Source organism: Pseudogymnoascus destructans (genome assembly GCF_001641265.1).
Source record: "Pseudogymnoascus destructans isolate 20631-21 unplaced genomic scaffold scaffold_21, whole genome shotgun sequence".
NCBI classification, from domain to species: domain Eukaryota; kingdom Fungi; phylum Ascomycota; class Leotiomycetes; order Thelebolales; family Thelebolaceae; genus Pseudogymnoascus; species Pseudogymnoascus destructans.
In genome coordinates, this window is record NW_020167540.1 from 503,091 (window position 1) to 530,068 (window position 26,978).

Sequence of the window (26,978 nt, forward strand, 5' to 3'; positions counted from 1 at the left end):
ATCTACGATAACGATAAGGAAGGGTTAGTGGCTGTTGGGCTCACGGCTGTTCTGTGCGTCACGACTACGACACCCCTTGGCTTTAAACCACAGAATATCGCAGGCACGGAAGGGTATGTTCAATAGCAGAAAATAAATTCAGATCAGGCCTGTCGTGTAATACAATATCCTCACTATATATAGGTACTTTCCGGATCACAATAGATTGAGGCGAAACTATGGCGTTTTGTCATGTTTCACTCCAAATATTAGTTAGGTTTGAATTGGCCCGCCTGCCATTTGAGCCTCTGAGGGGCCGCATCAGTTCAAAGTCAGTAATCTCTATTCCGATGCCATGGGGGATGCAGATTTTGAGAAAGTTTGCCAATAGACGCAATGCAATATTTGTACATTCGATCCCCAAGTCTACTCGCTTCACAGTCTATTGTTCGCTATTATCGATTCCTTCCTTGCTTGTCCCCCATTGGCTCGACTTTACTCGTCGTCGCCTGCCTCGACATACTTTGCACGGATGTCCTTCCATTGTCTCTGTAAATGTTATTAGTTACTGCCGTAGAATGCCCGGAGTGGTGTAGTAACATACGCCCTTGTTGATCTTATCCCAGAGCGAGTCTGTAACAGAGTCGAAGGTCCTGCCCATCCATTAGCAGTTGTTGTAATTCGCCGTCCACATTCCAGGGAGTGCTCACATCTCGAAAGCGAAAGCGCCGGCGAAGACCGTCCCGAGGAAGACATAATTCCTGCGGACGAAGAGGCTAGACGTGTGTTAGAAGAGGCGGTTCGATTCAATTGCTGATTCACGGGCATCGCGAGGGGGGACTTGCTTGTAGAAGTTCTTTCCGATCTGTGAACAGAGTCATTAGCTATTGCCCATTTGTAAATTTGCGCGGTTTAATACTCACAGCCGACATTGTGACGTTTGAAGCGTTGCGTTCAATAGGTTATGTGGACAAGAGAGGCTGTAGAAGCTGTTGTCGTGAAGATGTTCGGCCATTGACTTCTTTGCTTCCGGGTATTACCGGGCTTGTGATTGGCTCCTGATCTAACAGCGCAGCCTCGTGCTCTAAAACTTTTTAGTTTGAAGATCAGGCACAACTATTCCGGACCAGTAAATATCGCTGTACAATAAAGAATTAAATACTAATTTTCATTGTATGCGTTCGCTCATGGTATAAGATACCATGCCGTCTGTTCCGACTCCCTCCAAAGCTGGGATTATTCAGGGCGAATCTGGAGACCGCCATATTCCCTCGTCCACACGAGCTGACGGCTCGAAGCGCAAAGAAATCAAGATTCGGCCCGGTTATAAGCCTCCGGAGGATGTTGAAGTTTACAAGAACCAGACGGCTGCGGGCTTTCGGGCCAGGGGACAGGGTGGAGTACCCGGTGCGGCTGCATTAAAGAAGGAGGAACCCGAGTCCGCAGCTGCGAGCAATAAGAATTCGAAACGACGAGAGGCAAGAAGGAAGGCTGCTGCCACTGCGTTGTCGTCTTCTACCAATCCTGAGACGGAAGCCCGCACGGAAACAAACTGGAGACAACCCGCCACCAACCAACCCGAAGCTGCAGCGGAAGAGGCTGTAGATCCAGAAGCCGAACGAGAAAAGAAGGCACGGAACCTGAAGAAGAAGCTCAAGCAGGCGAAAGATTTGAAGGAAAAGAAGGAAGGTGGTGCGGCATTGCTTCCGGAGCAATTTGCGAAGGTGATCAAGATCAACGAGCTTATCCGAGAGCTGGATGCCCTTGGTTTCGGTCCAGAAGGAGAACCCAAAGAAGTCGAGGCGAAGGCGGAAAAATGATCACTCTGAGTTCTAAATTATGTCACATTTATGAGGGCGTTGGGCATATTTTTGCTAGGTTTCGGTGTTATAAACTGGGTTGGCGTCAAATGACATAGACCAAGATGAGCATGCAATCACACGTGGGTGTCAGTCTGGCCTATATGTAGCTAATATTTTAATCGCTAAAGTAACTCATCCTTCGGCCTAGAAGGAAGCTCTTGCAGGGTATCATCTTCCATATTAACTTCAACATCCATCGGTTCTTCAGCTGTGATCTGCTCGCCTGCATCTACGTCGACAAGCCCGTTTGCACCCCCTCCACTTTCTTTGCTTCCATCTTTGGCAGCACCCTCATCTTGGAAACCTCCCATCCCAGTGGATGAATCTTCGGACCTTGAGCCGTGTTGCTTGTCCGATTCATTCAACAAGGAATTGGACGTTTCCTCGTCGCCTTCATTGATCCATACCTTGATCTTGCTGTCTAGCCCGCAGCTGACAATCCTACCACTCGCTGGGTGCGTATCAACGTTCAGCACAACTCCGTCGTGTGCATCAAGCTTCTGAAGAATCTCTTTACTCTTTGTGTCCCAAAAGACTACCTTTCCATCTTCACTTCCAGACACAATAAACGCCTCGGAGCCGTAAATACCGAATGCCCCGGAGATACTGTATCTGTTATTCACGTGGCCCTGATAAGTCTTTTTGCAAAGGCCTGTCAAGTAATCCCAAAGCCGTATGCACCCATCGAGTGTCCATGCAAGAACATGTTTTCCATTTGGTGAGAACTTCACACTCACAACACCGGCATTGTCTTCATGAACTATTGTTCTCAGGCATTGGCCAGATGCGGTATCCCATATCCGAATAAGCCCATCGCCAGCGCAAGAAACAGCCAATGTCCCATCTCGAATGCAATCGACTCCAGCGACAGGGTCGGAGTGTGCCGGCAAGCTTCGCATTTGGCGCCCTGCGCGGACATCCCATAGAAAGACGGCTTCGTCAAATGAGCCACTGACAAGGACATTCCCCCTGGGAGAAAATGCTATTGAATAAACATAATTGTGGTGGCCTTTCCAAGGCTTTGGATGCGGTTTTCCGGTGGTCACGTCCCATAGCCGTATCGTCTTATCGTCAGAACCAGACGCAATAGTCTGTGAATCAGGGCTCCATGAAACCGTCGATATTCCGGCAAGGTGTCCTCTCAATTCATGGACAAGATTCCCTGTTGATGCTTCCCATATCTTTATAGTTGCATCTGCAGAGGCACTTGCGATCCACTGTCCGTCTGGTGAGAACGCCACTTGCGAGATGCCTCTCTCGTGAGCATCTAATTCGTACTTAAGCCTGTATCGAACTTGTAATGGCTCCTCTCGGCTCTTTAAATCTGCCTCTTCATTGTTGTCGTGGATCTCCGTTGAACTCGGTGTCTGGGAAGGCGATACAGATTCGGACTGGCTTTGGTGGTCATGATTGCTCTCAATGTCCTCTTCATCGGCGTAGAAAGTATGAGCTAACTCATCATGGCTTGGACTTCTATCAGGGCTGGATTCTGCGGCGGCTTTGCGCCGGCTTGTATTGCCTTTATTGGTGTTCATGCGCGAGTCCCTACTTGCGGTTTGGTGATGTTCGTCGCCATTTACGACAAGCTCGTCTGGGAAGCTGTATCTCGGTGTAGCCTTATCATCGTTGGAAAGTCGTCGCCTCTTCACAGACCGTTCCGTATCTACAGGCGTGGTGGCATATGAGTCGTCATCGGACATTGTGGGCGTTGCATTTGTAAATGTCGAGGAGAGGCTCAGCCTGATGCGCGCGGCGCGCTTCAAGCGAGCAGTACCGTCTCTTGCGTCTATGGCGCGACTAAGCCCGTCTACAGATATGCAGCACAAGACAGCAACAAACGTGATGCATAGCTAAAAAGCACCTGCAATGGATATTGATGATATTCTGAGAGAGGCAGACCCCGAGGATTACTCTGCGCCTGGCGATGATGGAGATTTGGAGGCATTGACCAGGGCATGGGTTGCTGAACGTTCAGCTCCCGAGTTGTTGGAGTATGTACCATACATCGTGACTACGCTCGGGAAATATCAAAATTGGATCCTAACGAATGCTTTCTAGTTGGCCGTCTAATGGCCTGATCCAAAGAGCCAACGAGAAAATTCAGAGGCAAATCGAGAAGGTCGAAGTCATGACCGGCGACGTGGACCCCAAGACAAATTTTGGTCTCGTTATCATCCAAACTGAGCTAGAGAGGTGGAAGTACTTGGTGCGGGGATTTTTGAGAGCAAGGCTTGCCAAGGTATATATTGTTGTGCCTTTATTAACTTTTGATACTAAACATCTTTGCAGATTGACAAGCACACACTTCACTATCTATCTTCGCCCTCTCTTAGGTCACGACTCTCGCCGTCGGAGATTTCATTTGCGACACGCCATCAAGCTCTGCTCCACGAGCATTATCTTTTGTCTTTCTTGCAGTCATTTCCTCCCCAGTTAAGGAATCTAGATGATACCGCGGGTGGAATTAGCATGGTTGACGCTCCTGAACTTGACACAGCAGTCTTTATCAGGGCCCTGAAAGACTGTCTTGTTGGAACTCAAGGGGGAAATGCAGAAGATATGGTGGAAGCTTTGGCCGGAGAAGTGCTGATTTCCAGGTGGGCGGATGTAAAGCCTTTGGTGCTGAGCGGGGATGCGGAACTTGTTTGACGGAATGGATTTCAATGTTTCCAAGAAAGGAGCAACATGCGATTCCTGCCCTGGTTGCGATTTCTTGTTCTCAGATACTGCCTATAAGCACGTTGTTTGGTCACCTTTTGAAACGGAAGGCACTAAGTTATTCAAGACGGCGGGCTTGAGAGATTAGAGTCTGATCTCCATGTTGTAGTTTGAGATGGGCTAAATATATCAAAGGATCTTGAGCTCTTGCCCGAGTGACAGAGTAAACTGCCACTGTTACGGAACACGTCGAAGGTTGGAATGCCAGCGGGCAATGTGAGCCAGATCACGAGTTTTGATTAACGAGATCAAGGTTTACGGCTATTATTGTTTGTCGATATAGCCAGCTTGTAGAGAGACATGCTTTTATTACGAGCTGGCAGTATATGGAAAGACTATAGAATGAAAGAAAGTATATTGAAAGACTATGGAGTGAAAACGTAGCAATTATAACTGAGGATTGCTAGATTCTCTTGTTCAACATGCCAGTCACAATCTCCAAGCAGCCCATGGTTGATATTCAGTTATCCGTGAGTTTCCATAAGCGCCTATCAAGCAAACTCCTTTGTTCTATGCATAATATTTATATGTGAGAGCAGAACCTAGACAATTAATTGCAACTCCATGACCGTCACAACCATGGGGGAACCAACGCCAGGTTTGACGCGTTAATTGCGTCCCGTGGGTTAAAGGAAGGAGAAGAAGCATACAATAAATGCAAAGCTAAGTTCTTCATGGACGCGATGAAGGTTGTCAACGACAAGGTTGCCAGTGGAGACCCAACAGCCAAACGCCTTGAGGCCGAGTATGCAACACTCGTCGAAACTCGTGGATCACAAAATCGTATTCCGAAAATGGAAAAAGCAGACAGCAATAGCCAACCCCAGGCGACTGAAGATCTGGAATCGAAATTCCAACTTCTGGCTAATGCTGCAGGCACCCTTCCAGGCCAACCTGGCTACAAACGACTGCTCCGCAAATTTCTCACTGCAGAATACGCCACAAACGCGCAGGAATATTGTTCCAATGCAAGAAATGTCAAAGACAAGAATAAGACGTTCAAGTTTGAGGCTCTTGCACTTGTCTGCGGTCTGAAGTACGACAGCCCAAGTTACAACTAAGTTTATAACAACTTCTTCCAAAAAAAAGGAATCTTGCTCACCAGCGCCTTGAAATCCACAACGGGGCACGAGAAGATCTCTTCTACCAAGAACATGGCACAGGAAACGAACCATTGCACCCCTGAAGCTGCATCTTCTCAGCCTGACAATGAGAGTGCCACCATGAAGAGCTTGCGCAACAAGATCGCCGCAGCCCGGCTTGATGGCGCCGTGTCAGCATCTGCTGCCCGAGTGCTAGAAGCGGAAGTAAGATTTGAGGAACTTGCCCTTTCCCTTAGACTCATCAAAGGAAGGAATAGTTACAAAAACTATCGACGCCAATTTTTCGAATATGAATCCTCAAGAGATCACATTCTTAAATCGGGAGATGATATCGCCATTGAGAAACTGGAGAGATTTGAAGAGAGTTGTGCCGCTCGCGGGTTACAGCAAGGAAGCAAGGAGTTCAGGACATTCAAGAAGCATTTTGATATCGAGAACGAAAACGACACCGAAACTTCGACTGATAGTTCGTTCTCCATGTGTGGGTTTACTTCAGCGGATGATGATTCCCAGTATGCTCTTCAATTCAAAGGCAGATTGAAAACGGGCAACAACCATGGTCAACCCGAGGGCGGAGTGGTGGGTGGCCGCCAGGTATCAGACGGAAAGCAGCCCAGACACGGCCATAATCGTGCTCAAAAAGATGGTTCTCAAAAAGGCAGTGGTCCAAAAGATGGTGCTCCAAAAGACAGCCCTCTAAAGGACGGTGCTCGGAAAACTGGACCTCAGAAAGGCAGTGCTGGAAAAGATGGTGCTCCAAAGGATGGTGCTCAGAAAGGCCGTTCTAACAAATCCCGTGCCGAAAAAGCGAAGGAAGAATTCAATGCTTACTTTCCTGATACTCACAAGCTTGAAAACTGGCAGAAACTCTGTCGGGACCTTGGTATCAACCCCGTTCCCAGCTCTATCACAAAGTGCAAAATGGTAAGCAGCTCCTGGCACTTTGTTCGCACCCTATTTTGGTTGTTTTCTAATGCATAATAGGAAACGAAGAAGATTTATGTCAATATCTACCAGTTTCTCCATCAGATTAAGACGGGTTTTCCCGCGACTAGGTTCCCCAGTCAGAAGGCATTGGCCAAGTACTGTAATGGAGGGAGCAAGAGAAAGTTCCCACGGCAAATTGCAAAAGAGAGAGGCGCACTTGCTGGCTTGCTTCATTACCTCTATTAGAGAGCAGCTCTTGGATAGGCCAGCCGATATGTTGTGACAGGGCCTATCAGTTCTCAATTCGACCAGGCACAAATGGGACGAATGTTCAACAATCTGTAGCTCGGTGAATTGCACTTGCAACACTAGTTGGTCATGTCTAGTCTTGGCTGAATATAATTGCACTAATTTATATCTCAACTTCTCACGAAAGACATGATTTGTATGGGATATGTATCTGGTATTATTCGCAGTGACATGGCCCAACCCATGTTTGGCCGCCATTTCTGCTCCCCATCGAATTTAAATGTAGAATGGCATACGAAGCCTAGATATTCCAGTACATCTTTGCAGTCAACCAAAAATGCCGTTAATATTACCTGGACACGTGTAAGTGATCATATGGCTTCCACCATTACTTGGGCATTCAATCAGTAAGTTCTGCTTCCACACGAAGTCCATTACTCAGCCCTTTCCCTAAACCATCGAAGAGATCAAGCAGTTTCCCAGTTTCTATCCATAGACGGCCCAGCGGATTCGGTGTTATCTGAAGCTTGATGCCCGATTTCTTACCTTTGTTTCCGAGAGTGGTAGAATGGGTAGGGTTAAATCTGTAATATTGTTAAGAAAAGATATTTGAACTGAGGGGCTTAACGTACTTAAGCAATTCTTTGAGTGTCAGGGGATCAGTTGGATACGCTGGAGACACAGCAACCAGGAACCTCAAAATAGCACCCACGTAATCACAGAAAAAGCTGTTGTTCTTGCCGACCAGGAGTCTAAGGTTTTCAAGGACGGTTTTATCCGCTCGGCCAAGATCGTTGCCCCATCTAGTACACAAAGTTACCGCGATAATAGCTTGGACCTCATGCGTCAGCCCCGGAAGACTAGCGATAGCTCCTGATATTGTAGTATGCAATGACCTCGTAGCATTCTGGTCATCGGAATTGCCCAGATGAGTCCAGGTGTTCCGAACAACGTAATCGAGAAGTCCTGATGTAAATATGCTCGGGGAGTCCTTGGGGAGGGCGCTCCTCACCAGCTGCACAGCGGCGCTTACAGAGGCATCTGTAACAGATTCTGAGCTACCAAGCAACAGAGGGAGAGGGTCCTGCTGCCGGAGAGGGGGCGGTAGCTTCATATACAGCACGCCATCTCTGTTTCCACCGCTGCAAAACGTGACCTGCTTTATCTTTGGTACTGCTTCAACAAGAGCCCCGACAACCATTGCAATGGCAGGGAATTGCTCCCGCCTGCGCTTGGACATTCCAAAGATCTTGCCATCTTTATCGTTCTCCTTGAGCATTGCCTCCCAGTTTTCGAAGCTGGCGCCGGAAACCGAAAAGCCACCAATTCCTGGAATCGGATATGGCTGAATTTCATGAGTGTGGCGAAGCATGCTTCCATAACCTCTGAAGCCCCCGCCGCAAAAGTATATCGAAATTCCCTCTTCGCTTTCAGCCTGCTCTCTAAGTCCTGCGAACTGTTTCTTCATTCCCTCAAAAGTGTCCCTCATCTGAGTTCTCAGCTGCTTCTGCGTTGTTCCCTCCTCTTCCACTCGCAAAGTATCCGTTAATTTTGCAGCGCCATAGGGCATACTCTTCGCGTTCTGCGCAGCTAGTGTCTCGTATCCGTTGCTCTTCGAGTCCAGGTATGTCATTTGTACACTCCCTCCACCAAGGTCCATAAACAGACCGTCTACGTGTTCGAACGCCGAGCGTGCTCCCATAGCGCCAAACATGCTCTCCATAGCTGGGCTAAGTATCTGCACACCCAACCCGCTCGCTGCATGAATTGCGCCGACCATCTCATCCTGATTATTTGCAGTGCGCATGGCTTCCGTCGCAAAAACGCTGATCTGGTTCTCTGGGACTTTGTATTGTGTGCAAATGTAGGAGAATCTTGCTAGAGTCTTAGAGACCTTGTCGATAATCTCTGGTGAAAACACGAACGGCACAGAGCCGGGTTTGGACTCGTGGAGCGCATCGTACAGGGAGATACCGGCGCGCTCGCCGTATATGCAAGGCAAATGTCGCGAGTTTGGCGGTGTGAGGTCTGATATGGAGAATCGAATGCCATTGCTAGGTGGTTTTAGACATTTGAGCTCGTCGAAGTATCCGAAGATGAGGAGGAGTGGGAGGGCGTTACCTTCCCATGTCTACGAGGCCAAAGAGACCACAGCCATCAGCGCTAAACTTTGCCAGTTTGGACTCAAAGTTGTCAATCGTGACAACCTCATCGCTTGAAAGAGCCATTATGAACGGCGTAAAGTGTAAGGTTGTTGAGAAGAGAATGGTTCATGATGGCGGTATTGGCACGGTTATGACGATCCCCGAACCCCAGGTCAGAGTGGGGTGGGGTTAGTACCAAAACGATGACCGGCCATGTGCGATCAGTATAGAAAGCGACTCCAAAAAACGAATTGGAAAGCAACGTTTATTTAATATTGGTTTGCTGTGACTATCCTCAACCATAGCTCAAGTTGCATTGGTTAATGTGATATTCCATATATGCAGCATACTGGTCTCAAATCCACCCAGTGCCTGAGCCTTCATCAACGGGTGGCCGTGCACCGCCTGCACCGCCTGCAGCAGCAACCAGAACATCCACCCCCCCTCGCCCCCCAACAACGGCCCCGACTACGCGCCCTACAACCGGAGTGCGCACCGCTCGTCGCTCTCCCTGCAGCTCTCCCTGTCGCTATCTTTCCCTATTCCCCTCGAAAGTACAATCCTCGCGTGCTGGTCCCCTTCGGCGTAATAATGTTGATTAAAGCAGACTGGCTCCTATACTCCTGTAATTGAGCGCCAGCGGGGGGTATCATTCCTTCTTCGCCTCATCCTCGAGCGTAAAATCAAAGATGCGGAACGCCGTCTTAAATGCCTCGACATCACGTTTCTCTTCATCAACTGTCTGCTCACAATCTCTCCACTGCAGCCTCTTCTCCAGACCGAGCAACTTCGCAAGCACCTTTCGCCCGAATTGCAAATCGAATCTCATGGTGTCATCGAAGGGCATGGTGATGGTCTTTGATTGTCCTTGAGCGCCGTTTTCTTCCGATGGCGACCAAATCCACACCCGGAAAAAATCTCCCTCTCCCTCCCCAAGGCCAGGATCCCTATTCTGAAAAGAAGGGTACTTCATGTTCTCTGCTTCAACTTTAAAGGCTGCTTCAACCAATCCCTTAGAAACAAGCTCGGCCGGAACGGGAATAAACTGCCAGTGGGTATGAACACCATTCCCACGACTAATTTCAAACGTAACGGAACCAAGTTTGTCATCGCTCCTAGCTGCCACCATTTGCTGAAGTGACCTCTTGTACTTGTTCATTTCCGTGTATGTCTTTTGGCGCCCCTCTTGATCAATACGTGCCAATGTGGGCTCATGGCTCAATGGGATAATAAGAATATGAGCTGGAAAATCGAGGCCATTTGCCGCATTCATTGACGATGTAGTCAGTGGACCCTTGGCGGTTGTTGTGTATGCATCTTCGCCGATAGATGTTACGAGATGGGTGGCAAGATTCGGGTTCGACAGACAGAAAAAGCACGTATCTGGTCCTGGCGGGGGCTGTCTTTCTCTTCGGCCTCTTTTGTGGCGATGGTGGTTGCCATCATCCGGTGCAAATCGGGAATAGGGTTCGGGCTCCAGCGCTGCTCGCTTCCTGCCTCCTGGTGCTTTTGGAGAGAAAGGTGAAGCTGTCACGCCAAGCGGAAGAGGGGCAGTTACATCCACCGTCGCTCGCAGATTAAATGCAGATATTGATTTCTGCTTGTTGGGGTTGCCGTGAGCGGCAAGAGATATGAATCTGGTGAGGGGTCGGAAATCAGGGGCGTCCTCGGTTGGTGTGTGAAAGAATGGCTCACGCTCGTAGTAAAAGGTGGGCGATGACGAGAAATGGTATCTGGGCTTCAATTCCGCGCAAAGTTGTGAGATATGGTCGTTGCCTGTTGGTTCAACCCCGGCCTCTGGAATCGGCACCTTGGAGCCAGTGCGAATAGAAGACGGCCAAGAAGCTGTCAATAGAATGTCGGCAGTGTTCGCTCCACGGAGGGCCTTGGCATCATCCACAGTATGAAACGGAAGGTACTGTTCTTTTGATAGGCCTCCAATGATTGTGTCATCCAATTGACCCCCAAGAGCAACGATTCGGACTCCTTCGGATGTTTTCGTTGTGCTTCGCTTTCCCAAGAAGTGAAGATTTTCGCAGAGCTGGCAATTATCAGCTATGGCCACATATCAGAATATAATTAGAACCGACTCACCTCATCAACTTTTGCGAGTTTATCGACAACCCGCTGGGGGAACTGGCTCCGTCCGACCGTAAAATACGTGGGGAGAGGGACGATGATCTTTCCGTCTAGCAAGTCTGTAACCTCATCGTCATCCTCGGCAAAAAGCTCCCCAGATATAATTGCGAAAGTGAAACTGTTCTTCGCGTGAAGGGTGCCGATCTTGGAGAAGGCTGATCGCAGTTGCCCTTGGACTGCGCCGACGACTATACTATTCAGAAAAAGTGAGTTTTGCTGAATCGTGACGTAGGAGTGATGTCGGGGAGATTTGTTTTCAAATGGGGCTAAACTTTGATAATAACTTACATTTTTGAAGCCATATTGACTTGAACAATGGCTATGAAAAGAAAACCAGAGTCATTGGCAGGTGGAAAGCGTGTTTCGTGACGAGACGCTTTGGTGGAAGCTTGGTTTTAAGCCGGCAGAAACGCCAAGTGTAGCTCACCGCCTCAAAATTATTCAAATTGATAACATGGATATTCTCGATAAGATTTTAAGGTTCCTCTCACATCACCAACCAGAGTGACGACCACCAAAACCTACGGCGAAGATGCCGTCCACATCTTCTGGAAGGATTGTGAAGACTTCGAAAGGGAAGAAGGGAACGGCTCACTCAAAAAATCATAGATGGGAGTCCTTCACCGCGAAAGTCTCGAAACTTAACTCCCTCGACCCTCTACGACGAGTTCGCCGCCATGATCTCGACAGTGAGGATCTCGGGGCAACAACGTCTTATTTTAAGGTGGGGTTGGAACGATGGCAGGAACTCAATATGTCCGAGCGGTTCATACAGTTTTCATACGATGTAAGCTCGATGTGCGACAGCTTGCCTCAAATTCTACATTTCGAGGACAAAATCATGGACCTTCTGGTCAACTTTTTGGAGGCAAAAGAAAGGGAATCGATCGAACCTTTGCTTTCACTTTTGACCGACTTCGCCCATGACCTCGGTTTGCGCTTCGAAAAGTTCTATGCCCGGGCATTGTCGTTGGTTACAGACATCGCAGGGACCAAGCAGGATGTAGAGGTGATTGAATGGAGTTTTACCTGTTTGGCATTCCTGTTCAAATACCTCTCAAAGCTGCTTGTGATGGACCTGCGCCCTACATACGATTTTATGGCTCCTCTACTGGGCAAGGAACGACAACAGCCACATATAGCTCGCTTTGCTGCCGAGGCGATAAGCTTTCTCATAAAAAAAGCAAGTGCGCCAGCTATTCGCGAAAAGGCACTACCGGTCATAATATGTCACGCAAAGACTGACCTGGAAAAATCAATTGGCACTCGTGAATACGGGCTTTACTATCATGGCATCATGACTATGTTCGCCGAGTCGATGAAAGGCAACGGGCTGGCGATCCACTCCTCGGCCCCTGCGACGTTGGCCTCGATGTTCGCACAGTACAGCTACTCTGAAGAGACGGAAGAGACATATTGGGCTTGGGGAGATGTAATTTGTGGTGTGTTGACTAGTCTGGTCCACCATACGAGTTCAGATACCTTGGGAGAGATAATCGACAGAGTTCTCATGCACTCCGAGGCAGCTGTCAAATCGTTCGAGGAATCACGAACTCCAGAGTCATTTAGGCAGCTGATGCTGCCATCGAAAGCTATAGGCGTAATCGGAGGTGTCCGAAAGGGATCGCGAGTTGCAAACTGGAAACCCTTCCTCTCCAGCATATCCGATATTTTACAAGCCCTCTCCAGAACCACCAGAGGCTCATTATACGATGATCATGACCGCACAATATGGGAATCCGTCGTCTTAACTATATCTATGGCCCTTCAATACTCGCCTATGGATGCTTTAATACCTTACGCGCCAAGGTTCTTGGATTCACTTGTCAGAGAGCCTTTGGCCCGCTGGTTTTTGATGTTTTGTTCATACTTCACTAAGGTTGATGTTGAGCGCTTCCGGAGCATTATCATGCCATATTTCCAAAAATTCATCGTCACACATTGGTCCGACAAAGAAAATGAGGATACACTGTGTGTTCTCGTTCCCAAGATGGTTTCTTCGGGAGTATTTATCAGCAGCACCGGTAGTAAAGATGGCTTCAATATCCCGCAATCATGGCAAGATCAAATGGTGAGCAAGTTCGAAAGGCTCGAAGTATCGCCATTTCCTGAGCAGGCATCTCCAACCTCATACGGCAGTGGCACAAAAACATGGCATGACCGCTGTCTACCAAAATACTACGCCTTATTATCCATCATGGATTGTACGACAGCCCATCCCTCGACAAATGCGAGAATTGCAGAAATACTCCAAAGAAAACTAAAACTTGCGTTGCGACCATCTTCAGCAATCGAACCTGAAGAATCAAGATTTATTGCTGGCCGCGGATTTGACGCATTTTCTCGCATGACAAAAGCTGCTGGAGAGGTGGATATCTCCTTGGAGCCTCTTCTTAGAGCAGCGGCTCCTAGATACGCTCGCCTACCTGGCTTTCTACATGCCTTGTTGTCATATTTGACGAGCTTGAAACAATCGCCATCTTACAAACCTGTTGCGGATCCATGGTCTACAAATGGAGGCGAAGAAGCAGACTCACTCATTGAAGCTCTCATCCTCAATTTATCGACAAATTCTCACGATCTGCGGCTTCTTTCTCTCCGCCTTCTGGACCACTTATATACAGCATCCACCAATGTTGCCTCTGACGCCATATCCACCATGATTTTGATCGAACAGACGCCGCTGGACTTGCAAACTGCTCGGTCCGCCTCTATGAATATCCGAAGACTTGCCGCCCTCCACCGTACCCATGTATCTGATCGCATTTTATACCGAGCAATCCCACACTTTTGCTTCGGCATGCTTACTGTCAAATTCGCGCAACTTTGGGAAGACGCTTGTGCTGCTCTTTCCGAGATTGCCCAAACGGCCAAAGAGGAAGATGTCATTACTGAAATCGTATTTAGTTGGCTGGAAGCTCCGTCAGCATTGTGGGATGGGTCAGCACGGAATGTCGAACACGCTCAGAATGCTGGCCTCACTGATTTCGAGTGTTCAAACTTGATAAATCTGAGAAAGCTTGCCTCTGAGGTTGAAACCGAGGCCAAGGATGCCCGAGACGTTATGATCCGGCAGTTTGAAGAATCGCAAGAACTTGTTGCTCCACAACCGCCTATGGCACGTGCTCAAGCACTGCGTGTTCTTGCCAGTGTTACGAGTATCGCCGAGCGCCGTTCACGCCAATTTATTCCCATGTTCCTTTCATGGGCGAATAAGGAGGGCGAGCCATACCAGTCAGATGAAGATCCTATCAACATAAGCAATTGGACGAGAAAAGATCAAAAATCTCAGCTAGATCTCTTGCAGAAGTTCCACAACCCTAGAGTTTTGTTCAGGTCACCAGAAGTATTCGACGCTTTGCTCGGCCTTCTGATAAATGGAGACCTGGAAATCCAGAAATCTGCCCTCAAAGCTATTCTGACATGGAAAATTCCTAGTGTTAGGCCTTATGAAGAGAACCTATTGAACTTACTCGACGAGGCACGTTTTAAAGATGAGCTCACAATTCTTCTCCAGGGAGACTCCCGGATACAGTTTGAACATCGGCAAGATCTCATGCCAATCCTCCTACGCATTTTATATGGACGAGCTATTTCAAAGAAGGGCGCAGCTAGCGGTCGACAGGGCATGTTAGCCACAAGGCTAACCATATTACGCAATCTGACAGTGGAGGATATCGGGTCATTTTTGTATATCGCCCTGGGGGAGCTAAAGGACATCGACGTTATAAGCCAGTCTCGAGATGAGCTATTCGACAAGGAGATACTAAGCATCCGAAAGCAACTTGGTTTCATGAATATGATGGAAGGCACCTTGAAAGAGCTTGGCACAAAAATGTCGCCTTATACTAGCCAATTACTATCCGCAGTGCTCTACTGCTTGGTGTACTCATCTCGCCAGCTCCAACGCTCACCCCACTCGATCGACGATGAGGAAGACTTCACTAGCCAAACCTCGCTGTTAAAATCTGTCCGCCAGACCGGATTTAAATGTCTTGTATTGATGTTTACCAACGACTCCGCTTTTGATTGGTCGGTATATCTAGACCTCATAATGAGCGAACTTATCAGTCCGCGGTTGGCGAAACTGCCAATCGAAACTGCACAGAGCATTTCCGGGGTTTTGCAGCTTTTATATACCTGGTCACTGTCACCAAAGACTGTTCTCTTCCTTGGTGAAGACGATCAAACCTTGGTCACTGTAGCGGAGTGTTTAGCTCAGCCAAAGTCCAAGGATCAGGTCCGACTGTTCGCCCTGAGTATCATTGACAACGTGGTTGGTATCGCCAAGAGCGATCTTCCTGAAAACGAAGATCTAACTGGCCGCGTTAAAACGTCCTTACTTTCCAAGAATATGGACTCCTTTTTAGTGCCTGTCGGGGATGTTCTTAGACGGCAGCAAGATATCAGCAAAGGCCTTCTCGAAGCCTGCGTTGAAACTATTTCCGGACTTGCACAATTCGTTACCCAATCTACGCAGGCACACAATCTCGTGGATATCACCACTTTCTTGCTTGACCAGCCGACCCGAAGAGTTAATCCCAAAACTAAGAGCGGGCTTCTTTTGGTTCTGGAGCACTTTGTGCCGCTGTACGATCTTCAAGATGACGGTGAGCTCAAAGACAGGGTCTATAATACTGTAACTTCGCTCTTTGGATTTTTCCGGGACAGAAGCAGCAGAGAAGTGTTATCCAGCGTGTTAATCGTCTACTCTCGAAAGGATCCCGTACTTGAAGAAGTTGCAGAACTTTGTGTATCGTTGAATTCATTTGCTGAAGGACGACTGGACGAGCCGGATTATGATCGCCGACTTAAAGCATTCAATCTGATATCGGCGCCGAGAGAAAAGCAATTTACTGCTCACCAGTGGCGCCCTCTGCTCTACAACTTCCTTTACTATATCAGACACGACGAAGAGTTCGGTGTTCTGTCCTCAAATTCGTCTGATGCAATTTGCAACTTCTTGGACAGCGCATCCAAAACGATGGATGCAGCCGAAAGTTCAACATTCTATGATATGTTGTCCTCCATTCTAGTGCCTGCCATTTTCTCAGGCGCTCGTGAGGCATCGGAGATTATCCGCCGAGAGTATGTCAAGGTTATGGCACATGTTGTAAAAACATACCCTGACTGGACGGAGGTCAATGATATGCATACCCTTCTTCGTGGTGATGATGAGCTTGAAGGTTCCTTCTTCAATAACATTCTGGCTGCTGGTAAGGGGAGGCAATCCAACGCCCTGACTCAACTGTCAACGGCTTCAAAAGATGGACTTATAAGCAGTAAAAATACTTCTCACTTCTTCATCCCACTTCTCGAGCACTTTATTTTCGACAGAGCCGAAGGAAACGACGCGCACAATCTTGCTGCTGAAGCAACAACCTGCGTCGGCATTCTGGCAGAGTCATTAGACTGGCCTCAGTATCGTGCTATATTGCGCCGATTCACTGGATATATCGCCACTAAGCCAACTCTGGAGAAGCAAATTATACGCCTTCTCGGCAAGGTCATAGAGTCACTGGCAGTTGCCGCAGACTCAAAGCACAGTATCGTAGATGCGGAATCAGTCGATACTGCGATGGAAGTTGACGCAGCACCGACCAAGCCATCACTGTCCACCCTTGCGAAGTCACTTCCGAAAGAGCAAAAGTTCTATGATGATTTGACTGGGAACATCTTGCCTCCGCTGATCGACTACCTACACCACAAGGATGAAACTACCGTCAGTCTCCGTACTCCCGTTGCAGTCATCGCAGTTAGGGTTCTGAAACTACTTCCTCACGATCAAATGGCCGAGAAACTTCCCGCCGTCCTTACCAATATATGCCAAATTCTTCGAAGCAAAGCGCAAGAGGCCCGTGATATGACACGCCAGACGTTGACGGATATTTGCGTCTTGCTTGGGCCTTCTTGTTTTGGATTTGTGCTGAAAGAACTCCGAGGCGCTCTGGCTCGTGGATCTCAACTCCACGTTCTGTCCTACACAATGCATTCCATTCTGGTTGCTACAATCCCGCTTTACTCACCTGGCGACTTGGATTACTGCCTTCCTTCGATTGTGGCTATTATCATGGACGATATCTTTGGTATTACTGGCCAAGAGAAGGACGCAGAGGAATATGTCAGTAAAATGAAGGAAGTGAGGAGTAGCAAATCCCAGGATTCGATGGAGTTGATTGCGAACACAACTTTGAGCCGCCTTACAGACCTTGTCCGCCCTATCCAGGTTCTTCTGAAGGAAAAGTTGAACCTGGAGATGGTCCGAAAAATCGACGAGCTTTTGAACCGAATTAGCTCAGGGCTATTGAAGAACAGTGCAGCGAAGAGCAGAGACAGTCTAATATTCTGTTACGAAGTCATTCAGGATGTGTACAACAGCAACAAGCCTCAGGCAAAGGTCAAGGAAGACTACCGCTTGAAGAAGTACTTGATCCAGAAAGGAGCGAAAAGAGGCAGCAACCAAGGCAGCACTACCGTCTACACCTACAAGTTGATTCGCTTCGCTTTCGACGTATTGAGAGCGGTGTTGAAGAAGCATGATAACCTTCGCGTTGCATCCAATTTGACCGGATTTGTTCCAATAATCGGAGACGCCATTGTTCAAGGAGAAGAGGAAATCAAGATTTCTGCCTTCCGTTTACTTACAACAATTGTCAAGGTTCAGATGAAAGCGATGCATGACGGTAGCAACCTGTACAAGGTTGCAGCCGCTGAAGCTCTCAGGAGCATCAATGCCTCTTCATCGACCACATCTGACGTTTCCCAAGCTGGCCTGAAGCTTGTCTCTGTCATTCTCCGCGACAGAAACGACGTTCCAATTAAAGATTCGGCCGTCGACGGGTTGCTTTCGAGGCTGAGGGAAGACATGACCGATCCAGAGCGCCGACATGTAACGTTCAATTTCCTGCGCGCCGTTTTAGATTCGAAGCTTGAAAGCGCCGTTGTTTACGATACAATGGATTACGTCGGGACAGTAATGGTTACGAACGACGATAAGGATACCAGAGACCTAGCTCGGGGTGCTTATTTCCAGTTCCTCCGCGAGTATCCGCAGAAGAAGAACAGATGGCAGAAGCAACTGGCATTTATCGTTGCCAATCTTAACTACGAGCGAGAGGGAGGCAGACTCTCTATTCTCGAAGTGCTGCACCTCTTACTCTCCAAGTCGTCGAACGATTTCATCCAGGAAGTCTCAGCAACCTGCTTCGTGCCCCTCGTTTTTGTTCTCGCCAACGATGACAGCGAGAAGTGCCGTATGGCGGCTGGCGAAATTATCAAGGAAATCTTCCGCAAAGCCGACAGCGAACATATCACCACGTTCTTGAACCTCCTGAGATCCTGGATCAGACAAGAAGACAATACCGCGGTTCAACGTTTGGCTTTCCAAAGCTACGGCTTTTACTATGAAGCCCAAGATGCCCCGCCGGATAACGACGTGAATGAGCTACAAATTTGTATCCAGCGCTCGTTGAAGAACTCAAATGGGACGGAGTCTGACTGGGAACTTCTCTATTCTGCTTTGCAATTGGCGTCCACACTGTGTGAAAAGTTCCCGGCACGACTACTGGCTGCAGGTGCAGTTGATATGTGGGCTTCGATACGCACTTGCTTGACATATCCTCACGCATGGGTCAAGCTATCTTCGGCGAAGTTGATGGGAGTATACTTCACCGACTTTGCACGCGCCAACATGGAGTCTGGGTTATCCGGTCTGCCATTGGTTGGATCCAAGGGTCTGTCATTGAATGCAGACGATATTAGAGATCTCATCCATCGGACTGCTAGCATGTTCAAGACTCCGGGGCTGACGGAATTACTCGCCAATGAGATTGTCAAGAACCTGAACTTCCTAGGCCGTATCGCCGCATCCAGTTCCTTGAAATGGAAGAAACCGCAGGCAGATGATGATGTTTCCGACAACGAAGAAGGAGAAGAAGGAACTGTCCGCGAAGATGGGAAGAAGCTGACAACTCTCAACTACATCTTTGGAAGAATCTCTTTCATCCTACGACGCGAGAGCTCTCCGCCACGAGCAGCAGTACTGGTCCCCAAGACTGCCGCTCTGAAGCTGTCTCAGGTGCTTTGCGCCAAGCTAGATGCTGAGACTCTGGCGCTCTGCCTCGCGACAATTCTCTTGCCACTCCACAACTTGACGGATCGAAACATTCCAGTTCCATACTCAACAGACGATTTGTTCAAGTCCAACTATGAGAATATCAAGACCGAATGCACGGAACTCATGGAGCAATTGAAGATCAAGTGCGGCACATCTATCTACACGGAGCAGCTACTTAAAGTCCGACATGGTGTCAGAGAGCGCCGAAAGCAGCGTTCGAGCAAGCGCAAGATCGAGGCTGTTTCGGAGCCTGAGAAGTTTGGCAAGGATAAGCAGAAGAAGGTGGAGAGGAAGAAGGAGAGGAGGAAGGAGAAGGGAATGGAGCATAGAGATTTGCGAAGGGGCTTTTAATCTCTTGTATATAGTATGTTATGCGGTGTATGGAGTTATACATGCTGGAGGCATGGCACATGATTGAGCACAGAGTTCATTATGTGGGTTTGTAGTTGTTGCGATATATATGTAGTTCTATATCCTGACTATATTGTTGATTTATACAGCTTCTCGTACAAGTGTTATACAACCTATCTTACAAATCTATGTGTGACAACCTCCAATAATACTACATGCCGGGAATTATATGCCAATCGTGGTTATATCTTGCACCTATTCAAACAGTCGCCATCATCACCCGTGAAATTCATGTTGCCTTATAGTTTCTCACTGGGGGCTGCCACTTCTTGTGTCTGGGCCCCTTCGCCTTCTCCTGTAGGCTTGGGCCTATCGGTCACAGTTCCATCGGCCCATATCTCGAAATCCCCATCCTCGCTCAACGTTCCCTTCTTAACCAGTTGGCCCTGCTCTCGGATTATATCCTCGATCGTCATTGATTTATCGCCAAAAATCTGTGTAGTTTCATGTCAGTGTCGGATACTATGAGTTGTCTGTAGTCTATACATCCCCAGCGCAAAAATAATAATCAAGTGGTGCTTAAGCTTACATTTAGATGGTCGCTAATAACGTGCCTGTTCTTGCACCCCGGGCAGCTTATCAGCACACTCCCCTTATGGTACCCCTGCTTCGAGACTCGATGTGTTGAGCGCGTGGAGCACGGCTTGCAGGTAAAGGTCATTTCGTAAGCAGGCTGATCGGCCGGGACTTCAGTGGTTTTGCGAGGGATTTCGAAGGGTTTAATGGCGCTTCGCAGGCTGGGCGTGGCGAAGAAGTGGAGGGGCTGAGAGATCGGTTTCTGGAAAGCCGCTATCCTGGGGGTAGACTTAAAGTCTTGGAGGGCTATCCGCCGCAGAAGGCGAAAGGAGGCTTGTCGTGGCAACATATTTACTTGTTGTGAGGTTAGTTATCGGCTTGTTAATATTGCGGGTTAGTAAATAGTGAAATTCAACACCAAACCCTTGGGATGACGTTTTGGGGGACAATAAAATGTGAAACCTTAAATCACTAGCGGTTCCTTGCCCGCCAAGCCGCTAGTCCTACAACTCCGAAAGTCAATGTCAGCCGCATGGCTTATACGCTAGGATAAAGTATAATCCGAATCTTAGGCTTCTGGGCCTGTCAGAACGGAACGATGTTCACCATCTCGACATTAAGATCGATCTACTTCCGTGGTCTATTGCCACTCTCACCGGGGCAGCTTCACAACAGACGCACCAAGACCAGCTCCGTTGGCTGGCATTCTATGCCTTGGCTTTGGAATACTTCATCTGTGCAGAATGACCTTTGTGTGCCAAATCTTTGAGGATTCACTACCCCGCCACTAGATCAAGAGACTGTTGCCCAGTGCCCAAGTGACGGGAAATATCAATTTCGGACTTCACGGCCTGATTAGGAAACATGATTTCTGGCCGTGGTAGAGGCGGTAAAATACGCCCACCAAGACGTGTAAGTTCACTTGTTGTTTATCCCACATATTCACTCCTCAACGACTGCGCCAACTACACTTCATTATGGCGTCTGCCTTTGACAAAGCAGTTGCTCGAGCTCTAAAGCTAAGCCTGGTTGGATCGAGTGTAATGAGCAACGTCTCCCTTCTCAGTTGCTCACAACTTGTTACTTAGATACACGGAGACTAACATTGTCACAGCATGCTCTCAGTGGCAAGAATAGCGACCAGGATGACTTCGAGTCTATTTGGAACGCAATCTGTGTTGCGCTCCGAGAAATCCACACACGAAATGCCTCCCAGATCTCATTCGAACAGCTATATCGCCTAGCGTACAAAATTGTGCTACAGAAGAATGGCGATAAGCTATACGAGCGTGTCAAGGAGTTCGAGGAACAATGGTTCGCCGAAGAGGTTATGCCGAAGATCAGATCGCTGATCACCAGAAACCATACAGGCCTGGCGGTAGGCGGTGGGTCCAGCTCGACAGCAACCGAGACGACGATATCCGGCGAGAAGTTCCTGAAGGGGCTCAAGTCGTCATGGGAAGACCACATTCTCTGCATGAACATGACAGGTGACGTTCTCATGTATATGGATCGTGTGTACTGTACGGACAACCGGAGGCCATCGATCTTCACCACTTGCATGGGACTATTCAGAGACCATATCCTGCGCTCTAAGCTGGTGGAGTCTGATCTTGACCTCAGCACTTTTGATATCCTCAACTCCGTTCTACTCGACATGATACAGATGGAGCGCGAAGGCGACGTTATTGACAAGAATTTGGTCCGATCCTGCCTGTACATGCTGGAGGGACTATACGAGACCGATGAAGACGACGAAAACGAGAAGCTTTACTTGACCGTTTTCGAGCCGAAGTTCTTGAACTCCAGCAGGGCATTCTATCAAAAAGAATGCATGATGCTATTGAGAGAATCAGATGCGGGTACCTGGCTCCGCCAAACTCAGAAACGCTTGATGGAAGAGGCTGACAGATGCCGAACTACGATTTCGCCATTGACCGCACAGAAAATTGCGGAAGTCATTGATACTGAAATGATCGGAAGCCATTTGAACGAATTCATCCAATTGGAAAGCAGTGGTGTCAAGTCAATGATCATGAACGATCGATTTGATGAGCTTGCTCTTTTATACCAGAACGTCTCCCGTATTGACCCGAAGAAAGCAGCCTTACGCGATGCTCTACAGGGACGAGTGATGGAAATGGGCTGTGATATCAACAATATCATCGCCAATACCGATTTCTCTGAGAAGGCTCCGGCGGCTGGAGATGCCGACAAAGCTGCGAAGGGCAGGGTTCCACCGCCTAACCCGGCTGCTCAACAAACTGCAGCAGCCATCGGATGGGTTGACGGGGTGTTGCAGCTCAAAGATAAATTTGAGAACATGTGGGAGAAGTGCTTCGAGAGCGACCTGATCTTGCAGACTGCATTGACAAAGAGCTTCTCTGATTTCATCAACCTATTCGATCGCAGCTCCGAATATATTTCGCTGTTTGTCGATGTGAACCTGAAGAGCGGCATTAAAGGCAAAACCGAAGCCGAAGTGGACGCCGTCCTCGACAAGGCGACTACGTTGCTTCGTTACGTGCAGGACAAGGACATGTTCGAGCGCTACTACAAAAAGCATCTCGCGCGCCGCCTGTTGCATGGGAAGTCAGAGAGCGCAGAAGTAGAGAAGCAAATGATTTCTCGCATGAAGCAGGAAGTTGGCAATTACTTCACGACCAAACTCGAAGGAATGTTCAAGGATATGACCATGTCAGACGAACTGACCTCGAACTACCGAACGCATATTCAGGGTCTAGGCAAAATAGACAGGAAGCAGATTGACCTTGGCATTAATGTCTTGACTACAAACCACTGGCCAATGGAGGTTATGGGCGCTGCGCAGGCACGCTCGGAAGACGGCCGTGTTCAGCAGTGCATATGGCCACCTGAGATCAAGCTTTTGCAAGAGAGCTTCACGAAGTTCTACATGAAGAAGCACAATGGAAGACAGCTGACCTGGCTCCCATTCAGCGGATCCGCCGACATCCGTTGCGTTTTCTCGAAGATCCCAGGCAAGGAAGGCATCCTTGGTCGCGAGCGCAAGCACGAACTCACAGTTCCAACTGTCGGCATGATTGTCCTGCTGCTGTTCAATGATCTCGAGGAAGGCGAGTCTTTGTCGTTCGAGGAGATCAGAGAGCGTAGTCGCATCGAGGTGAAGGATCTCCAGCGCATTTTGCCTGCGCTTGCGATTTTGCCCAAGGCCAAAGTCCTGAACAAGGATCCCCCTACGAAGACCCTCAAGCCTAGTGACCGCTTTTCGTTCAATGCGGCGTTTACCAGCAAGTCGGTCAAGATCAAGGCTCCGACTGCTACGGGCATGAACAAGGTGGAGGGGAGTGAGGAGAGGAAGCAGACGGAGAGTAAGAACGACGAGATGAGAGGTGGCGTGATCGAGGCTGCGATTGTTCGCATTATGAAGTAAGTTCTAAGTTCTTTTTACTCAAATCTTAGTCTCTACTCTACTAATACATTACTTTCAGGCAACGCAAACAGCTCGAGCACCAACAACTCCTGACCGAAGTAATTACTCAACTATCGAGCCGCTTCCGCCCCGACCTCAACATGGTCAAGAAGCGAATCGAGAGTCTGATCGAGCGCGAATACCTGGAGCGCATGGAGGATGTCGAGAGGCCAACATATAGGTACCTAGCATGATTTTATGGGAATCAAATGAACGGAGTTACATGGCCATCGGCGGTGAACTTTGCGGTGCATTGCTGGGGCGTCGGCATCTGGGATTTGGTGTTTGAGAGATGGGTTGGTTGGGTTAGCATGGGGATCCTAGATATGACGGGGGTGGGAGGAGCTCCTTAGGTACTCTGTACGAGAACCAGTACCAGACTTCTTCAAACTAACCTTATTGGAGGTGTCTATTTCTCTGCATGTTCTTTTACCGTGGCCAGAAGCCGGACAACCTGGCTTGGTCTCCAATAAAAACAGTATCGCGGCATAAATACGTGCGAGATAAATGCTTTCCTCGAATCCGCGATAGGAGTACTATTTTATTTGTGTTCCCTGGATGGGGTTGGTAATTTGGGGACTGAGATAGGAGGAGGGAGAGTTGGTGAGGTCTCCCCGATAGTTGGCCGAATGGATTCGCTATACCAACCAGACTATACCCAAATATTTTTACTACATTCTTCAAAGCAAGGGGATGTTATTATGAATAATAATGCAATACACGCGTGAAGATGGACGCATTTTAAACTCCAACAAGGCTAGACGCTCCCACGAACCTGGATCTACTCCTCTCCCCCCAATCCACGTTCCCCCGCATCTCCCCCGCAGTCTCCCCCGCAGTATCACAGGAGCGGGATGCAGTTGTGGGACATATCCGTTGTGGAAACATGCATTGTCGCCGCGCTACTCTGAGACATCGCCATACGAGTGGCTGGGATATTGGACTATGCATCGATCGTGCAGTGTGGGGAAGTTGAGAGAGTGTAAAGGGCGGGTGTTAGCCCAGAAACTATTTGTTATAATATACAGGGGCTACAGTAAGCGACCACAGGTAGAACCACAGAAAAACTCTGCCCTTACGGCTAGAGGCCTCGAAGGGAGAAGAAAATTTACTCAACACTATTTCACGAGCAGCATCACGTGCGGATTACGATCACGTGCGATACGGTGCCAAGGCGGAGGTCTTCCCTATGAACCCCGCACGGAAGTGTCCACTGCTATTAACCGAATTCCAATTTGACGCGTAACTCGCGTCGCGTAACCCACCCCTCCTTGTACAACAACCATAATTATGCCACCAACTCGGAGGGCTTTGGCTCCAATTGATGGGAATCGACAGCCTGGTGGCCAATTAAGCCCATACCAACGCGGGCAGATTATTGGGAGGCAGTCAGAGGGTGCAACACCTACTAAGATTGCACACGACCTAAACCTTGACCGAAGCACTGTACGATATACAATTGCCGTTGACTCAATATGCACCGAAGGCAGGAGCCTACCCTGTACACGATGGGGAAAGTCATATACAGAAGCAGAGCAACGCCTTATACTCCGCCACGTACGCCTAAACCCAAAGGATACATACCAAGAAGTAAAGGATGCTTGTAATGTTGCTTGCTCAACTGTAATGGTGGGTGCACCAGATGTGAGAATCTAGCCACCCAAGGAAGGGATGATTTTACTAAGACAACACACTGTCTTAGAAAAAGAGCCCAAGGGTCGTAGCTTAGACTATTCCACAACGCAGCAATCAGGTGTATGATATAGTGGAGTGGTTTAGACAAGTTGTAACAAATGTTGAGTCTGAGAACTCAGGGATAAGTCAGAGGTTAGCACCTCACTGACTTTTCAGAAACAAGTAGTAACAAGATCAATGCTTGGAAGCTTGGAAAAGACGTGGAAGTATGTGATAGTCGATTTACTGTATTGTCTGCTTGCCCTTTCTTAAGGAAAGGGCAATCCTATTTATGCTAAAGGAGTGTAGTTCTCTCATTTTCCAAGACTTTCCATAACTAACCAGGCTTGGTAACTGTAGTCGACATAAGAGAATCCCATAGAACCATCTCCTAGGTTCCTAGCCTATAGGAAGTGAAAGGAGGTCCAAGGTCAGAGTACCCCTATAGACAAATTATGTCATAACTTAACCAATCTTATGGGTAACTAAGGAGCGATGACGTGTAATGAATCATAGAGGGTTGTAGAAGCTTTTGGAGCTATCGTTCATGTTCCTAGGCCTCTAGTTGATAGAGATATGTCATGTGTAGTATTAGCCCAGTAACTAAGGAGTGATGTCATGTAATGAATCATAGAGGGTTGTAGAGATATGCTATGTGGTCATATCGGCCCAGTAACTAAGGAGCAATGACATGTAAGGAATCATAGAGGGTTGTAGCAATCGTTGAGTAGTATTGCTCTTGTTGTTGGTGTGACAAGCCAAAATATGTATAGTGACTTGTAGATTTGAGGAGGAGATTTCTAAGTTTGCTCTTGAGTTTGATAGCAAACTGAGTGTAACGAATGTCAGTATGACACTTTTGGGCAGAAGGCCGGAGCAATTTATACCTTATGGACCATGACTTTGAGTCAAAGAAGTTTGGATATACTGCAAACTCATACCATGAGGTTCTAGAAGCAGAACTCCTCCCTATTTTTGAGAGTCTTGACTCTAGCTACTCATTTATGCAAGATAATGCTCCTATCCATACTGCGGGTATGGTTACAGACTTTCGTGAGGACCATATGATTACTACACTCTATGGGTGGCCGCCCTACTCACCCGACCTCAACCCAATTGAGCACATTTGGTGGCACTTGAAAACCCGGGTGTGTGAGATGTTCCCTGAAATTGCAAAGGATAAATCAAACTCAGAACATGCAAGACAGCGTCTAGAATCATGTTTGCAAGCAGCATGGGACACATTAGACAAGTCATTCTTTGATAAATTGTATAAGAGTATGCCGAGTAGAATTGAGGCGTGCATTCAAGCAGACGGGTGGCATACAAAATACTAGAATACTCATTTTTTATACTATAGGCGCTTCTTTTGTAGAGCTTTCAATTCTAATTACAATGGATCGATTTTTACATCTATCGCTCTAAAATTGCATAACGTGGTTGTACACCGAGTCATGAATGTCACTGAGTCGTGAAACTTTTTTTATACCCACCACTGTAAGGTATAATTAAACAACCACAACATGTATTAAAACCAAAACTATTCAGAATCTGATGAGCTAAGTACTTCTATGACCTCCTGACAAGTTCGTGCATTATGGCCAGTCTGTCATACTGACATTCGTTGCACTCAGTTTGCTATCAAACTCAAGAGCAAACTTAGAAATCTCCTCCTCAAATCTACAAGTC

The 26,978-nt window shown here is 48.0% G+C and overlaps 10 protein-coding genes across 10 annotated transcripts; 5 read left to right on the forward strand and 5 right to left on the reverse strand.

Moving 5' to 3' along the window:
- Positions 1-394: 394 nt before the first annotated feature.
- VC83_08062 (uncharacterized protein) lies at positions 395-1,106 on the reverse strand. The gene is made up of 5 exons (XM_024471623.1): positions 903-1,106; positions 825-844; positions 690-755; positions 584-632; positions 395-528 (listed from the first exon to the last, which is right to left on the reverse strand). The coding sequence occupies exons 1-5, from the start codon at positions 909-911 to the stop codon at positions 475-477; spliced, it is 198 nt and encodes a 65-aa protein (XP_024321271.1). The 5' UTR covers positions 912-1,106; the 3' UTR covers positions 395-474.
- Positions 1,096-2,012, forward strand: VC83_08063 (uncharacterized protein). The gene has a single exon (XM_024471624.1). The coding sequence runs from the start codon at positions 1,182-1,184 to the stop codon at positions 1,797-1,799; it is 618 nt and encodes a 205-aa protein (XP_024321270.1). The 5' UTR covers positions 1,096-1,181; the 3' UTR covers positions 1,800-2,012.
- SWD3 (WD domain protein) lies at positions 1,964-3,541 on the reverse strand (the record flags this gene model as incomplete). Its single annotated transcript, XM_024471625.1, has 1 exon — positions 1,964-3,541. One exon carries the CDS (start codon positions 3,539-3,541, stop codon positions 1,964-1,966), a length of 1,578 nt encoding a protein of 525 aa, XP_024321269.1.
- A 166-nt stretch (positions 3,542-3,707) lies between these two features.
- Positions 3,708-4,490, forward strand: SLD5 (GINS complex subunit; the record flags this gene model as incomplete). Its single annotated transcript, XM_024471626.1, has 3 exons — positions 3,708-3,832; positions 3,900-4,080; positions 4,131-4,490. The coding sequence occupies 3 exons, from the start codon at positions 3,708-3,710 to the stop codon at positions 4,488-4,490; spliced, it is 666 nt and encodes a 221-aa protein (XP_024321268.1).
- A 752-nt stretch (positions 4,491-5,242) lies between these two features.
- On the forward strand, positions 5,243-6,835 carry VC83_08066 (uncharacterized protein; the record flags this gene model as incomplete). The annotated part of the gene is made up of 3 exons (XM_024471627.1): positions 5,243-5,595; positions 5,665-6,586; positions 6,647-6,835. The coding sequence occupies 3 exons, from the start codon at positions 5,243-5,245 to the stop codon at positions 6,833-6,835; spliced, it is 1,464 nt and encodes a 487-aa protein (XP_024321267.1).
- On the reverse strand, positions 6,593-9,389 carry VC83_08067 (uncharacterized protein). Its single transcript, XM_024471628.1, has 3 exons — positions 8,960-9,389; positions 7,471-8,892; positions 6,593-7,422 (listed from the first exon to the last, which is right to left on the reverse strand). The coding sequence occupies exons 1-3, from the start codon at positions 9,064-9,066 to the stop codon at positions 7,239-7,241; spliced, it is 1,713 nt and encodes a 570-aa protein (XP_024321266.1). The 5' UTR covers positions 9,067-9,389; the 3' UTR covers positions 6,593-7,238.
- A 54-nt stretch (positions 9,390-9,443) lies between these two features.
- VC83_08068 (uncharacterized protein) lies at positions 9,444-11,470 on the reverse strand. The gene is made up of 3 exons (XM_024471629.1): positions 11,410-11,470; positions 11,077-11,314; positions 9,444-11,023 (listed from the first exon to the last, which is right to left on the reverse strand). Exons 1-3 carry the CDS (start codon positions 11,421-11,423, stop codon positions 9,632-9,634), a joined length of 1,644 nt encoding a protein of 547 aa, XP_024321265.1. The 5' UTR covers positions 11,424-11,470; the 3' UTR covers positions 9,444-9,631.
- UTP20 (U3 snoRNP protein) lies at positions 11,468-19,694 on the forward strand. The gene has a single exon (XM_024471630.1). The coding sequence runs from the start codon at positions 11,654-11,656 to the stop codon at positions 19,586-19,588; it is 7,935 nt and encodes a 2,644-aa protein (XP_024321264.1). The 5' UTR covers positions 11,468-11,653; the 3' UTR covers positions 19,589-19,694.
- Positions 19,695-19,710: 16 nt separating this feature from the next.
- On the reverse strand, positions 19,711-20,632 carry VC83_08070 (uncharacterized protein). Its single transcript, XM_024471631.1, has 2 exons — positions 20,178-20,632; positions 19,711-20,082 (listed from the first exon to the last, which is right to left on the reverse strand). Exons 1-2 carry the CDS (start codon positions 20,511-20,513, stop codon positions 19,888-19,890), a joined length of 531 nt encoding a protein of 176 aa, XP_024321175.1. The 5' UTR covers positions 20,514-20,632; the 3' UTR covers positions 19,711-19,887.
- Positions 20,633-20,778: 146 nt separating this feature from the next.
- On the forward strand, positions 20,779-25,230 carry CUL3 (cullin-3). The gene is made up of 3 exons (XM_024471632.1): positions 20,779-21,076; positions 21,279-23,572; positions 23,635-25,230. The coding sequence occupies exons 1-3, from the start codon at positions 21,029-21,031 to the stop codon at positions 23,807-23,809; spliced, it is 2,517 nt and encodes an 838-aa protein (XP_024321176.1). The 5' UTR covers positions 20,779-21,028; the 3' UTR covers positions 23,810-25,230.
- Positions 25,231-26,978: the final 1,748 nt, after the last annotated feature.

Excerpts from the sequence above, each read along its gene's own strand:
- VC83_08070 (XM_024471631.1), bottom strand. The coding sequence starts at position 20,513 with ATGTTGCCACGACAAGCCTCCTTTCGCCTTCTGCGGCGGATAGCCCTC. Across the intron at positions 20,083-20,177 it reads TTATTAGCGACCATCTAAAT|ATTTTTGGCGATAAATCAAT; the intron begins GTAAGCTTAAGC and ends GAAACTACACAG.
- UTP20 (XM_024471630.1), top strand. The coding sequence starts at position 11,654 with ATGCCGTCCACATCTTCTGGAAGGATTGTGAAGACTTCGAAAGGGAAG.
- VC83_08067 (XM_024471628.1), bottom strand. The coding sequence starts at position 9,066 with ATGGCTCTTTCAAGCGATGAGGTTGTCACGATTGACAACTTTGAGTCC. Across the intron at positions 8,893-8,959 it reads GGCCTCGTAGACATGGGAAG|CAATGGCATTCGATTCTCCA; the intron begins GTAACGCCCTCC and ends AAAACCACCTAG. Across the intron at positions 7,423-7,470 it reads ACACTCAAAGAATTGCTTAA|ATTTAACCCTACCCATTCTA; the intron begins GTACGTTAAGCC and ends ACAATATTACAG.
- VC83_08063 (XM_024471624.1), top strand. The coding sequence starts at position 1,182 with ATGCCGTCTGTTCCGACTCCCTCCAAAGCTGGGATTATTCAGGGCGAA.
- VC83_08062 (XM_024471623.1), bottom strand. Across the intron at positions 756-824 it reads ATCGGAAAGAACTTCTACAA|CCTCTTCGTCCGCAGGAATT; the intron begins GCAAGTCCCCCC and ends ACACACGTCTAG. Across the intron at positions 633-689 it reads GGCGCTTTCGCTTTCGAGAT|GACCTTCGACTCTGTTACAG; the intron begins GTGAGCACTCCC and ends ATGGATGGGCAG.
- CUL3 (XM_024471632.1), top strand. The coding sequence starts at position 21,029 with ATGATTTCTGGCCGTGGTAGAGGCGGTAAAATACGCCCACCAAGACGT. Across the intron at positions 21,077-21,278 it reads AAATACGCCCACCAAGACGT|CATGCTCTCAGTGGCAAGAA; the intron begins GTAAGTTCACTT and ends ACATTGTCACAG. Across the intron at positions 23,573-23,634 it reads GCGATTGTTCGCATTATGAA|GCAACGCAAACAGCTCGAGC; the intron begins GTAAGTTCTAAG and ends CATTACTTTCAG.
- VC83_08068 (XM_024471629.1), bottom strand. Across the intron at positions 11,024-11,076 it reads AACTCGCAAAAGTTGATGAG|CTCTGCGAAAATCTTCACTT; the intron begins GTGAGTCGGTTC and ends GATAATTGCCAG.